The 14329-nt window shown below is 42.3% G+C and overlaps 1 protein-coding gene across 2 annotated transcripts in view; it reads right to left on the bottom strand.

Annotated features, from left to right (window-relative positions):
- Ccdc88a (coiled-coil domain containing 88A) overlaps positions 1-14329 on the bottom strand; it is a 185010-nt gene that overhangs the window by 101886 nt on the left and 68795 nt on the right. For both annotated transcript variants that reach the window (XM_008823003.3, XM_029558654.1), the window contains exon 5: positions 13234-13292. In XM_008823003.3, coding sequence (XP_008821225.1) covers positions 13234-13292 — 59 coding nt within the window. The remainder of the gene's footprint in view (positions 1-13233; positions 13293-14329) is intronic.

Genomic DNA, 14329 nt, shown 5'->3' with positions numbered 1-14329 from the left:
GCCCCAGGATGTGGTCAGTTTTGGAGAGTTCCATGGGGCACTGAATAGAAAGTATATTCTTTGGTGCTTGGGTGGAATATTCAATAGATGTGTGTTAGGTCCATTTGAATTCAGATTTCTCTGTGTATTCTTTGTTCTGTTGACATGTCTGATGGAGACAGAGGGGTACTAGAGTCCCCTATTATTATTGATTTGGGATTAATCTGTGTCTGAAAGCCCTATAGTACTGTTTTTATGAAGTTGAATGTGCCAGAGTTTGGTGCATATATGTTCATGACTGTAATAACTTCTTTGTCAATTGTCCCTTTGATTAGAATGAGTGGCCATTTTTATCTATTCTGATTAGTTCTAATTTGAATAATTTTGTCAGATATTAGCATTGCAACACCTGTTTTTTTCTGAGCACCATTTGCTTGGAATATTTTTTTTTCTTGTCCTTTCACCGTAAGGTAGTACTGATCTTTGAAGGTGAGATGGGTCTCCTGCAGACAACAAAAAGATGAATTTTGCTTCTTAATCCATTCAACTAGTCTGTGTCTTTTGACTGGGGAGTTCATTCCATTGATATTTAAAGTTATTAATGAAAGATGTGTATTGATTCCTGTCATTTTTCTGTGTTCATTCTTGATATAGCTGTGCATTTCCAAAGTTATACCTTCATTAGATTTCTTTCTGTCACCCCTTGTGTATAGTCATTCCTTTCTTTAGCTCTTTGTATTGCTTCAAGAACACTCTGAAGGGCTGGTTTTGTGAACATGAATTATTTCTGCCTATTTATTTCATGCAAAATTTTTCTTTCCCCTTCAACTATGATAGACATATTCTGGCTGGGTAAAGTAATCTGGGTTGGCATCTGTGGTCATATAGAGCTGGGAATACTTTGGTCCAGGCTCTTCTGGCTTTCATAGTTTGCACTGAAAAGTAAGCTGTAATCCTGATGGATTTTCCTTTATATGTGATTTTTTTTTTTTTTTTTTTTTGCAGCTTTCACTTATTGTTTCTTTGTTCTGAATGTTTAGTGTTTTTACTATGATGTGCTGTGGAGAGTTTCTTTTCTGGCTTGCCTATTTGGTGTTCTATGTGCTTCTTGTATTTGTATGGGCATGTTTTTTAATGTTGGGAAATTTTCTTCTACAATCCTGTTGAAGATCTGTTCCATACCATTATCTTGAGATTCTTCTCCTTCCTGTATGCCTAAGATTCGTAAGTTTGGTTTTTTTTTAATTGTGTCATACAATTCTTGCATATTCCCTTCTCGTGTTTTTTAAAATTTTTCATAGTCTTTGCTTGAGTGGTCTAATTTATCCAATTTATCTTCCAGTCTTGATATTGTTTTCCATTTCGTTCATCATATTGATGAGGCTTTCTCCTCTTACTTCCTTCTTCATTTCAGCCTGAGTATTCCTCAGTATTTCTAACTCTTTTCTTAATTCATTCAGAAGTTTATCCCTATCTTCCTTCAGTTCTTTCTTTGTGTGTTCTTTAAATTCACTGAATTCTTTTATCATGTTTATAATTGTTCTTTTGAGTTCCATGTCCTGTGTTATCTCTAGGGAGTTCTCATTGTACTCCTCTAGAAGACTATTAATATTTGGTGGGGATACATTATTTTGGTTTTTCATGTTATTGTTTTTTCTTTGTGACTTTGACATGTGAATTTCCTTCATAGTTTCTGATTGTTGTGTGAGACTCAAGCCTTCCTTTGTTGAGTTTAGATCTGCTTCTTTTTGTAAACTTTATGTGCCTTTGTGGCTTACTTGTTGGGCATGAAAAGCTGGTTGGTCTAGGCTTCAGGTTCTCTCTTTTGATTTTATATTGGAGTGGCCTAATTGCTTTTGTCTTCAGGCGTTCCCACAGAGGCCCAAGTGAGATGAAGCTCAGATGGAAAGATGCTGCCCTCAAGAATTTGGGGGCTGGGCTGGCCTGGGAGAAGGGCCCAGGATGGATGCTGGTCTCAGGAAGCAGGTGGCTGTGCCACCCAGGGAAGTAAAGGGAGGTGAGGGCAGTACCAGGCCCAGAGGGTTCCTGGGGGCTGCAGGGAGAAATGGGTTGGTCCTGTTGTAAGGGATCAGGAAGCAGTGGTGGCTCTGGGCTGAGAGGTTAGCCCCGGTATCTGCGGTGCCAAGACAAGAAATGGGCCTGTACCCAGCCTAGGAGGAGAGACTCTGCTGGGGAGCTGGGAGGGTGAAAGAGGCTGGGGGAGTCGAGGCGCGCTGGGCGTGCTGGACTTACCCAGGGAAGGTGCTGGTACCAGGACACTGGAGGCTGCGCAGCCCAGGAAGCTCAGGGCTATGAGGGCAGGACCTGGTTCAGAGGGCTCATGGAGCCCAGGAAAGGTGCTGGCACCAGGCCACCTAGAAGCTGTGAATCCCAGGAAAGTGATGAAATGCTATCTTAAAAAGGAAAGCTTCATTTTCATTTATCTTAATAAAGGAGGCCTTTCCTGAAACTCTAAGCAGGCTCTAGAAAATACTTTTTTTGCATCTGTGGAGCTTTGAATGAGAAATGTCCCCAATCGGCTCAAGTATTTGAACATTTTTTCCCCAGCTGGTGGTGCTATTGGGAAGTCATGGAATCTTGGGGGGAGGGGGCAGGTTGAGAGTGCAGTTCAAGGTGTGAGCTCTCTGCTTCCTGCTCCTGTGTCCATGCCTGTCACTTGCTGCGATGCCTCCCCACCATGATGGACTCTCATTACCTCTGGAACCATAAGTCTAAATAAACTCTTCCTTCTATTAGTTGCCTTGACCATGGTGTTTTATCACAGCAACAGAAAAGTAAATAAAATAGTATCAGTGTATTTAGCATTACAGTAATCATCTCACACTGTTAGTCTATTGGCCTCTAAGCTTAAATTAAGACCTTTCTTTACATTTTATTTACTGAATTTGTGTGTGTGTGTGTGTGTGTGTGTGTGTGTGTGTGTGGCAGAGGCACATGTGTTCCACTGTGAACTGGGTTTCAAGTTCTTGACAGGCTCACATCGTATCAAAGACCAAAATATGACCACTTTTCCATCTCCCCGTTTAATTAAGATTTTGAATAATGTTTGTTTTCCACAACTGATAAAAGTTATTGTCTCTTGAGGGCTGAGAAGATGGCTTAATGGGTAAAGCATTTGCCAGGTTAAGTGTGAGGACCTGAGTTCAAATCCCCAAAATGATCATAAACCTGGGCATGTATGCCTATAATCCCAGTACTACTACAGTGAGAGGGGAAGCAGAGAAAGGAGAAACCCCAGAAATGCACTGGCCCCAAAATATGCAGCAGCTAATAAAACCCTGTCTCAAGCAAGGTAGAAATGAGAACTGACATCTGAGATTGTCATATGATCTCCATACATGGACCACTGCACACATTCTCCCTCCCTCACATACATATCACACACATACATCATATACACACACATAATATGGAAAATTAATTACCTGAGTATCCTTTATTTTCAAATAAATTTATTACTTTGGGTCCTGGACATCCTTCAAATATGATCCTACAACTTCTCACATGTTTTATATTAGCTTTTTGAACTCCTTTTGTTCAGTTAAAAACATACTAAAGTTACTTTCTACCCTCAAGCGTAAAGCTTACTGACAAGTTTTATTCTTTCTAAATACCTCAAAATCACTTTTTTTAATGCATAGTTTACAATATCACACCCATGCATATATTTATATAATAATTGTCATTTTATACAATATTTCCATTCTATGCCTTTTAGACTATGAAGCAGACTTCCTCCCTTTTCCAAAACTATCTGAAATAATATTTACTGTTTTCAAATTATGTTAATTCATTTCCATTTTATATGAATTTGGCTTATGGTAATCTATAGAAAGATAAACATAACCAACTAATATATTTATAGAAAAACTAAGAATATCGTATATAACAAGATAGTAAATTAAAAATTAGGGAGTTGGAGAGATGGCTCAGCGGTTAGGAGCACTGACTGAGGACCCAGGATTGGTTCCCAGCACCCATGTGGCAGCTAACAATCCTCCGTAACTCCAATTCTAGGAGCTCTGATGCCTTCTTCTAACCTTCACAGGAAATAACAACATAGGTGCACTTACACACAGGCAGGCAATACACACAAACGAAATAAAAATAATAAAAAAAATTTTTTAAAAATTAAGACTACTTGCCGGGTGTAGTAGCACATGCCTTTAATCCCAGCACTCGGGAGGCAGAGACAGGTGGATCTCTCTGAGTTCAAGGCCAGACTGGTCTACATAGTGAGTTCCAGGACAGCTGGGGTTACAGGGAGATCCTGTCTCAAAAAGACCAAAAAGAAAAAAAAAAAAAAATTAAGACTATTTAACTTGAAAGCCTTGCTCTAATTATATGGCAATATTAATGTAAGCTATTTAGAAAGTAGGTTCTAAAGCATAGCCAGGTTTGCTTATATACCATTTTTCTTTCAGTCGCACTGCACTTAGTTTTATGCATCAATAAAACAAATTTACATATCTGTTACAGTAGTTACTTTTACAGGAATGCTTCATTACTTAATTTCAAGAAAAATATGTTCATTGTTGTTATTTTTTTGGTCTTTTTTTGAGACAGGGTTTTCCCGTAGCATCAGCTCCTGGAATTTTCCATGTAGAACAGGCTGTGGCCTTGAACTCACAGAAATCTGCCTGCCTCTGCCTCTCACCACGCCTGGCTTGTTTGTTGTTATTTTCAAAAACAAATATCAACAGCCATTCAGTTATTTAAAAAAAAATTCTTAGCCAGATGTGGTGGCACATGTCTTTAATCCTAGCACTTGGGAGGAAGAGGCAGGTGGATTTCTGTGAGATGAAGACCAGCCTGGTCTACACAGCAAATTCCAGACCAGCTGGGGTTACAGGGAAACCCTGTCTCAAAAAAAGCCAAACAAACAAGAAAATAAATCTAGGTAAGGTTCTCAGTGGCAGAAATAGAAGGGCAGATGGTGTTGTGGAAAGTCTTGTGACTGATTTTGCCTTTTGCCTTACATACCTATCATGCTGGAATGCAGTGCTTCCTGTTTCTTATCAGAGAGAAAACTATGTAAGCCACATGGTTTCCAGGAATCTGAAACTTAAGAGAAACTGAAACTTATCATGCTAATAGGGCATCCGGCCTGCTGGATTGTAATAGGATACTAGTCTTCCATGCTAATAAGGGATCCCATATGCTGTGTTATGATTGGACTATTACCCCTATATAAGTCTGTAATTTCCTGCAACAAAGCAGATCTGTGTCACAGAACCTGGTCTCCTGCGTCTGAATGTGGCGATGCTGGCCAGCCCTGGGGTCCACACAGGACAACTGATCGGAGGAACTGAGAGAGCAGGAGAGCGACCATAGCCAGAGGAGAGCAGCCACAGCCGGCGACCACAGCTGGTGCCCAAACGTGGGGCTGGGACCCCCTCCCCACCGAGCTGTAACACCTTGGGCTCCCGATGCCCCCTTTCTCGGTGCTCTTCCCATGGTTGCTCGCCACTTTCGTTTTGTTCTGCTTTTTCTTCTGGCTCGCGATCCTTGGTTGGGCGTGCCGCTCCTGTCTTCACTGATCATCTCCTTGAATGGTTCCTGAGTCCCTTTGGGTACATCTTGCAGGGTGAGTGACCTCTGGTATGGGGTATAGTCATCCAGCTGCTGCCGGCCCCCGTGCTGCTGCACTGGTTCCTCTCCTCAGGAGTAGGCATATTAGGGTAACAGAAAAGGATGTAACTAAGGTTTTAGATGAAGTACTAGCTCTTGCCCCCTGCTTTACAGATTCTCGTTGCTGGGATCCCGAACAATAGGCTTGCATTCTATTCTTGGCCTGGTGTAGAGAAGTCAGGGAGGGATGCCCAGTCTGGGCTGTTCTACCCCATTGTGGCAGCCATTCTGGCCTCCCTTTTGGGGGTTCCCCCCAAAGCCCTTCAACAGGACAATCTCCTATTAAAGGAGATAGATGAGCAAATACAACAACAGGACTCTGGGGACGGCCTGTCCCAGGCATTTCCAGTTAATACAAAACTAACGGATTCTTGTTCTGATGAAACAATGACTGCTAATGATGATATGAAAAATGAGGAATTGGGGTTTGAGAGATCCCTTGATGAAAAACAGAAGTTAAGACTGCTTCTGTGCCGCCATTACATGGTGGTGGCTACCCTCTACCATCTTATACTGGCTTTAAGGAAATTTCCCCCCAGTCCACCTACCCCTCCCTCCCTCCCGGAGGAGGACTGGAAGCCCCTCCTGCCTAGGCCCCTCTTCTATGATACAATGGGAGATTTCCCACAGTTCTTCCCAGATACTGTCAATCAGGGACAACAGAACCCCAATGTCTGGAATCCATATTCTCATCATACCTTAAGAAAGCTGCATAAGGCAGCAGTTGAGGATGGCATTACTCCCCCTGGTTTGGTCAGTTATTAGATACAATCAGTCATTCGGCCAATACCCCCTTTGATTGGCAGAATATCGTCCGTGCCTGCTTTACAGGGAGGCGATTTCCTTTTTGGAAAGCTGCTTACCAAGATGAATATGAACAACAGGCAGAGCGCAATAGAAATGTAAACGTCCAAAACATTGGATTTGATGCTCTAGTAGGATGTGGCAATTTTAAGACCCCCCCGCCAGCTCAGGCACAGGGACCTCCCTGCTACTTTGAACAAGTACAGCTTTGCGCGCTTTGTGCTTTTTGAAGTATGCCGACTCTTGGTGATACCAAATTAACCAAACTGATACAAAAACCAGGTGAGTCTTTCTCTGATTTTGTTGAGAGATGCCAACAAAGTATAAGTAGAAAGATCAGTCATCAGGGAGCTGCCAATGCCTTGCTCAAGGATCTTGTATATGAAGGCTGCTCTACAGAGTGTCGCCTTGCCATAGACACAAGGATGTCTCTGAATGGATTCTGGCCTGCCGAGATGTGGGGACTGCTCGGGCCCATGCCACAGCCCTTGCTGAGGCACTGGCTACTCATCAGCCGCAGGCCAAGATGGACAAAGGCAAATGTTGGGCCTGTGGGGGACAGGGCCATTGGTCACGTACCTGTCCTAATAAGATTATGAGAGGCCAAAAGGAGCCAGGTTCCCACCAAAATGCCTGAGATGCCACAAAGGCTTTCATTGGGCAAGAGAATGCAAGTATAAGGTGGATGCAGATGGTAAACCCATACAAAAGGTGCCTTTAAACGGGCAACAGGGCGCCTCTCAGCCCCGCCCCAAAGAAAGGAAGTAAGGAAATACACCCCCCATGTCCAATGGATGATACCTATTGATTTGCATAAGCCTAGGATGCAACTTTCCCTAGATGGCCATAAGTTTAAAGGCCTAATTGATACAGGGGCCGATATTACTGTAATCAGACAAGAGGAAGCATTGTCTCATTGGCACTGCAAACCTGGACCCCCTATACAAGGAGTTGGGGGTTTACAGAACACCCAACAAGTCCAACGTCCGGTAATCTGGACTGATCTGAGTGGCAACACAGGAGTTGTTAGACTGCTCTTAGCCATGGGACTTCCCCATAATTTGAGGGGGAGAGATATCCTTAGCGACTTGGAAGCTGTTTTAACAACAGATGACAAAGCCTTTTATGACAACTGCATTGTAGACCAGTGGTTTAGGTAATGCCCTCCACCCTCACCCCCAATTCTAACAGCCACTGCTTCGCTGCCCAGGCCCCCCCCCCATTAAACTAATGTGGGACACTAAAGCTCCCATATGAGTGGAGCAGAGGCCTCTTCCTTTACATAAATTAACTCACTTGATCTCTTTGGTCCAGGAACAATTATCCTTGGGTCCTATCGAGTCCTCCCTTAGTCCTCATAATTCTCCCATTTTTGTAATACAAAAGAAATCAGGAAAATGGAGAGTTTTACATGATTTAAGGGCTATTAATGAGCATATGAAGCCTTTAGGGACCCTTCAACCGGGACTGCCTCACCCTACTGCTATCCCCAAAGAATGCACAATTATTATAATAGATATTAAGGACTGTTTCTTCTCTATTCCTCTTCATGATGATGGTAAGCCTTATTTTGCCTTCTCTATACCTGCCACTAACCATAACCTTCCAGCAGTTCAACACTATCAATGGAAGGTTTTGCCTCAGGGCATGAAAAACAGTCCTACTATCTGCCAATATTATGTGGCCCATGCCTGCAGACCTTTGCTGACTGAGGTTTATATTTTACATTATATGGATGACATTCTTATCACCCATAAGGATCCTAAGGTCTTACAAGGAGCTTTTCAAAAATTCAAAACAAACCTCCAGGCATTAGGTATTGCAGCAGATAAAATACAGTTACATGCCCCTTATACCTTTTTGGACCACTCTATTCAAGATGTCATCTGGCCCATAGCTCCTGTTCTTACCAGATGAGGTTACCCTTTCAGAGGCGCAGACCCTCTGTGGCAACATCAACTGGATACAGGGCTTCTTACCCATGTCCACAGAAAAGCTTATACCGCTCTTTGACCTCTTGTGGTGTACTGATATGGTCTCCATTCCCCACAAGGTCTCTCCAGAGGCAAAACGTGTTGTCACAATGATCAATTCTCACCTGTCCCAAGCATTTGTAAATAGGACACAGCCAAAGTTGCCCATCCAAGCACTAGTTATTCCTACTAAAAACACCCCTTTGGGAGCGTTCTGGCAGATCCAGAGTCCCCTGATATGGGTCCACTCTGCATGGAGTCAACTTCACAAGGTCACCCCGGCTATTGAGGCATGGGCTATGCTAGCCCTTAAACTTGTCCACACCTCCCACCTTCTGTATGGCCGCAAACCCGAATCGTTTGCTCTTATACTTCCACTTCACATGCTCCAGTCATTGTTCCTTGACAACCCCGGCTTCCAAAGTCTCCTACTAGTCTATCAGGGGAAATATGACAATCATTATCCTGATCTAAACATAAACTCCTTCAAGGAATAAGACAACTTCCCCTGTCCCTATTTCCCCAAGCATTCCCGAAGCGTAACCCTCTTCCTAAGGCTCCCCTAATCTTTACTGATTCTAGTAAATGCAAATTTGGTCATGTAATTTACCAGGAAGGACAATTCTCTTCACATAAGGTTTTCCCTTTCCAGGGATCTGTACAACTCGGAGAGCTCTCAGCCATGTTACAGGTCTTTCAGAATCTCCCTAGAACTCCCTGTAAAATTTTTTCTGACAGTGCTTATGTAGTCCAGACTCTACAACATCTGGCCTTTGCAGCTTTCCAGCCCCGCCAGAGTCCCCTTGATTTGTTGCTCTCCTCATTACAACTATTACTCAAGCAGCACTCTGCCCCTTGGTATATTCAACACTTATGCTCTCATACCAGTCTCCCAGGACTTCTGGCAGAGGGCAATGCCACCATTGACAAACTGGTCCTGAGCACCACCCTAGACTCCACCATAATTCAACAAGCTAGAGACTTACACTCCCCTTTTCATCTTTCTCCCCGGTGCCCCAAAGCCAGCCCCACTCCTGAAGACGATGGCGGTGGGTGCAGAGCAGGGTGGTGATTCCACAGAAGCAATAGCTAAACCAAGGATTATTTGAGCACTCTGCCCCTTGGTTTATTCAACACTTGTGCTCTCATACCAATCTCCCGGGGCTTCTGGCAGAGGGCAATGCCGCCACTGACAAACTGGTCCTGAGCACCACCCTAGACTCCACCCTAATTCAACACGCTAGAGACTTACAAGCCCATTTTCATCTTTTTCCCCAAGCTATACATAGGTTTCTACCCACTCTACCAATTCAGAGCTGCAAGCATTTGGTCCATGCCTGCTCTTCTTGTGCCCCTCTTCTACCTCTGGGACCATTACAACCCGTCACAATTCTCCCTAGAGGTCTTGGCCCCAACAAGATATGGCAAATGGACGTCACTCATTTTTCTCCTTTTGGCAAGCTCAAGTATATCCATCATATTATTGACACTTATTTCAATATCCATTTTGCGTTGGCCTGCTCTGGTGAGACAGCTTCTCATGCCATAAGGACTGTCAAATATGTCATGGTCCTTATGGGAGTTCCTTGGCAAATAAAAACAGATAATGGTCCTTGTTATGTTTCTGCTACCTTCAGCCAGTTTTGCTCTGACTGGAATATTAGGCATATAACTGGTACACCTTACAATCCTCAGGGTCAAGGGATTGTTGAACGTACCCACCAAACACTCATTAAACAAATACAGAAAATAGGGGAAGACAATGATAAAGGCCCCCGCTATAAGGACCCCAATTTTGTTATACAACAAGCTTTATTTGTATTAAATTTTCTAAATTTGACTCCAATGGCCTCCCACCAGCAATAAAGCATTGGGGGGTGTTCACTCAGCCCACTCCTGCCCCCATGGTGAGATGGAAGGACCCTCTCACAAGTGAATGGAAAGGTCTACACCTATTATTAACACAAGGGTGAGGCTATGCTTTTGTCTTTCCAGATAATCTTCCAGCCCCATCTGGATCCCAGCCCGGAACATCAGAATTGCCTGCAACGGAAAACCTCCTTCCACAATCACTGACCCCGGAGATGGCAGACTACCGAGAGACTGATCCAATGTCACAGACCACGAAAGCTACCAACCTGGGGAGACCTCTAACATCTTTCTCCACAAACAGAGACATTAGCTAAGCTAAGTCCTCAATCCAGAGGAAAACCTTTGCCTGTGTTCCTTATTATATGTGCCATCATCACTGCTAACTCCTGATTTTTGGACCCTGCATTGTTTAAGGGTCTTGATAATTTTGTTAAAACTCGTATTTCTCTGGTTCAGTTAGCTGTTGCCCTGCCTCCAGATCTTGCCAGGCATGTCTCTGCAAACAAGGACCCGCTGTTCCTTGCCCTTACCAACCTATAATAATAGAGATATGAAAAATAGGCTTAAGCACAGGTATAAAGTCTTACGGAACAACCATGCAACAGACCTGAGACAACGGCTCGACTGCCAGAGCCACAGGAAATGCCTTGTGATATATACTCCTGTTGGCAGACTGTGAGACCAATGCCTAGAACTTGCCACTCCCTAATCTCCATCGTTACCCCAGATGGGACAACCCTGCTCCATCGGCTTTTATTAAATTATTAGTAGTTAAGAGGCCTTTGCATGGGCCAAAGCTTGATACACTGCCTCTCCTTCTGCTAGACCATACCAAGGGACTCACCCTTAGAGGGCTGGTAGTCAATGACGGGTAAGATCCCGAGAGATGGGACAACCTAAGACAGGCATAGTCCATAATGCTAGGTGACCCTTGAGGTGGGGACAACAATGCCAAGGCAAAGAATCTTGACTCCCACTGGCTGACTCCCACTGGTTGGCATGGAGTTGGCCCAGCCTGCTCTCGAGAGAACTTGCCATCTTGAAGGATGGGGCCAACAATAAGGGATCAATCTCTTGCCTCCCAAGCCACTCTACCTTGCCTTGATGCACAACAGAAAAATCCGCGACATACAGCCCCTGGACTGATATCAGTGTGCTATATATTCAACTGTGCCTCACTCTTAAAAATGAAAAAATAGGGGGAGATGTTATGGAAAATCTTGTGACTGATTTTGCCTTTTGCCTTACACACCTATCATGTGGAATGCAGTGCTTCCTGTTTCTTATCAGAGAGAAAACTATGTAAGTCTCATGGTTTCCAGGAATCCGAAGCTTAGAGGATCTGAAACTTATCATGCTAATAGGGCATCTGCCCTGCTAGATTATAATAGGATACTAGTCTGCCATGCTAATAAGGGATCCCATATGCTGTGTTATGATTGGACTATTACCCCTATATAAGCCCATATTTCCTGCAATAAAGCAGATCTGTGTCATTGAACCTGGTCTCCTGCATCTGAATGCGGAGGTGCTGGTGCTGGCGCAGACTCCTCACCAGCCCTGGGGTCTGGACCAGACGACTGATCAGAGGAACTGAGAGAGCAGAAGAGCGACCATAGCTGGAGGAGAGCAGCCTCAGCCGGTGACCACAAGATGGTATTAACAAAGACTTAACTTGCTAGAAAAAAGAGCACTGCCCTTCTTACTTCTAACATCTATGATGAATTATTTAGATGAAGCAAAGTGAATCAGATTTTGTATCCTTTTATTTCCTGCTCTTAATGATGGCAATAATGGTATCTTTAATATGCTAGGTTATTTCCTAAAATGTTCATAAAGGATGTTCTTCTTTCTATTCCACTCCCATTGTCAATTCTAGCAAACAGCATTAATAACCCGAGTAACCAGTAGTAACAACCAAATTTACACAGTCGCTCTGCTACCTAGACTCATGCCACATTCACTAGCAAGACTTTTTTGTTTTTGGTCTTTTGAAACAGGGTCTCTCTCAAGCCCCAACTGTCCTGGAACTCACTATTGTAGACCAGGCTGGCCTTGAACTCACAGATATATGCCTGCCTCTGCCTCCCAGTGCTGGGATTAAAGGTGTGGGCCACCACACCCGGCACAAGACTATTTCTGAAAGCAAATGCCGTTATACACTATTTGTAAATAAGTAAGGATTGTGTTGCAAACTAAGGACCTGAGTACCAAATTTGAACAGCAGTGACAACAAACACCATATTTAAGAATAGTTAATCAGTTGTTAAGCAATCACTTGTGTATTACAATAGAAATTTAATGACATAAATTATATGAACATTGCTCCCACAGTGGTTACGAGAGCTACAGATAGTATGTTAAGAAGAAGTTGGATGGTGGGTGGAAGTGGAGGGAAGATTACAACAGAAAGAGAATTTGTAAATGGGCACAAGAATATAGCTGGATAAAAGGAATAATTTCTCATGTTTTATACAGTAGGCTCATTATGGTGGAGAGTGACTGAAGAAAACACCTGGTGCTGACCTCTGTGTACCACATGTACACATACATGAACACTTACATGTACATATATCACACACATACACATTTTTCACATATTCTCTCCTTTTAACTACTAATCCTGCTTCTCTTTTCCTAAAAGATAAGCACACATGAGCAAACCATAAGAAATTTGAGGGAGATTTTCAAAGATGTCTCTAAAGAGACATAAAAATCTGAGTCATTAGAAACCTCAGAATAGGAAAAATAAGGTCTTTAATATATGACTTTGAGGCTATAACTAAATTTTGAAATAAAGTGACAGTAAATTTTTTAAACATAATCTCCATGTATACTTAAAATTTTCTAATATAGACTTTGAAGACCAGTAGTGTATCAAGTCTTTCAGAAACAAAAACTTGAAGAACACAGTTTTATTAAAATAAAAATATGAAGAAATATTTTAGCTTACCTGAACTGCACAACCCAGTAAGAGTAAAAGCAACTTTTTAACTTCTTCTGTGCCTTGCTCTGAAATAAAACAATTATTAAGTACAACATTTAGTTGTTTCAACTTTCATACACCGAAGCAATCAATTCTAGAGGTAATATTCACAACTTGACAAAAAGATGAGTTTTATAAAATGATGGATAATTCAAAAAACTGGTCTATGTGTGTGCAATGTAGTAACAGCAGAAGTAAGTGGGCAAATTTATCAATTTTAAAGGGTTATAGTACTGATAGTTGTTGTAGTAACTATATTGAATCTACTCCTTTTCCATAAATCACATTATTCGGCCTTCTAAATTATTCGGATATAAAGACATGCCAGAGATGGTCAAAATGGCTACTAATAGGTCTGGTTCCTCTTTAGTATTCTCTTCCTAAATACAATTTAGTATAAAATTTAAATGGATTTCTCACTACATAGGTTCATAAAGGACCAAAATGCTAAAATAAGCTGGGTGTGGTGGCCACAGCTGTAATCTCAGTATTTGGGAGGCTAAGGCAGGAGGAGCTCATGAGTTTGAGGTTAGATCAGGCTACATAGTGAGTTCCAGGCCAGCCTGAGGACACAGAGTAAGAACATATTTCACAAAACCAGTATTTTATGAAAAGAAAGAAAAGTATATGATAAGCTAGATAGAAGTTAACAGTCCATGACAGAACTACAGAGCAGCCCGTTCAACAGCATCAATTAAGGTTGTCTTAACACAGCTACACATATATACGTAAAATTCAGAAAGATTCTCAGTATCGAGTAGCCTGCAAGGATTAAGCCCTTTGTTGAAATGTTTGATAGTTGCTAATTTCCTCATCTATGCAGAAATTAAACTCTGGGATATAGGGGTACAGCATATGCTTGGTGCATTCAAAGCCTTAGTCTCAAGTTCCAGAATAAGCAAAATAAACAAAACAAGAACAAAAAACCCTGTGCCCCAACAACTTTGGCAATAGTAGATAATAGATATATAAGTATGAAACTCAAGATTGTCTCAGCATCATTCCTTTTCTAGCATCACTCCTTTTAGTTTAAAGCATCATTTTTTTTTTTTTTTTTTTTTTT

This window comes from Nannospalax galili, unplaced genomic scaffold (genome assembly GCF_000622305.1).
Source record: "Nannospalax galili isolate Female #2095 unplaced genomic scaffold, S.galili_v1.0 scaffold286, whole genome shotgun sequence".
Lineage (NCBI taxonomy): Eukaryota > Metazoa > Chordata > Mammalia > Rodentia > Spalacidae > Nannospalax > Nannospalax galili.
This window is presented reverse-complemented; position numbering and strand designations above follow the sequence as displayed.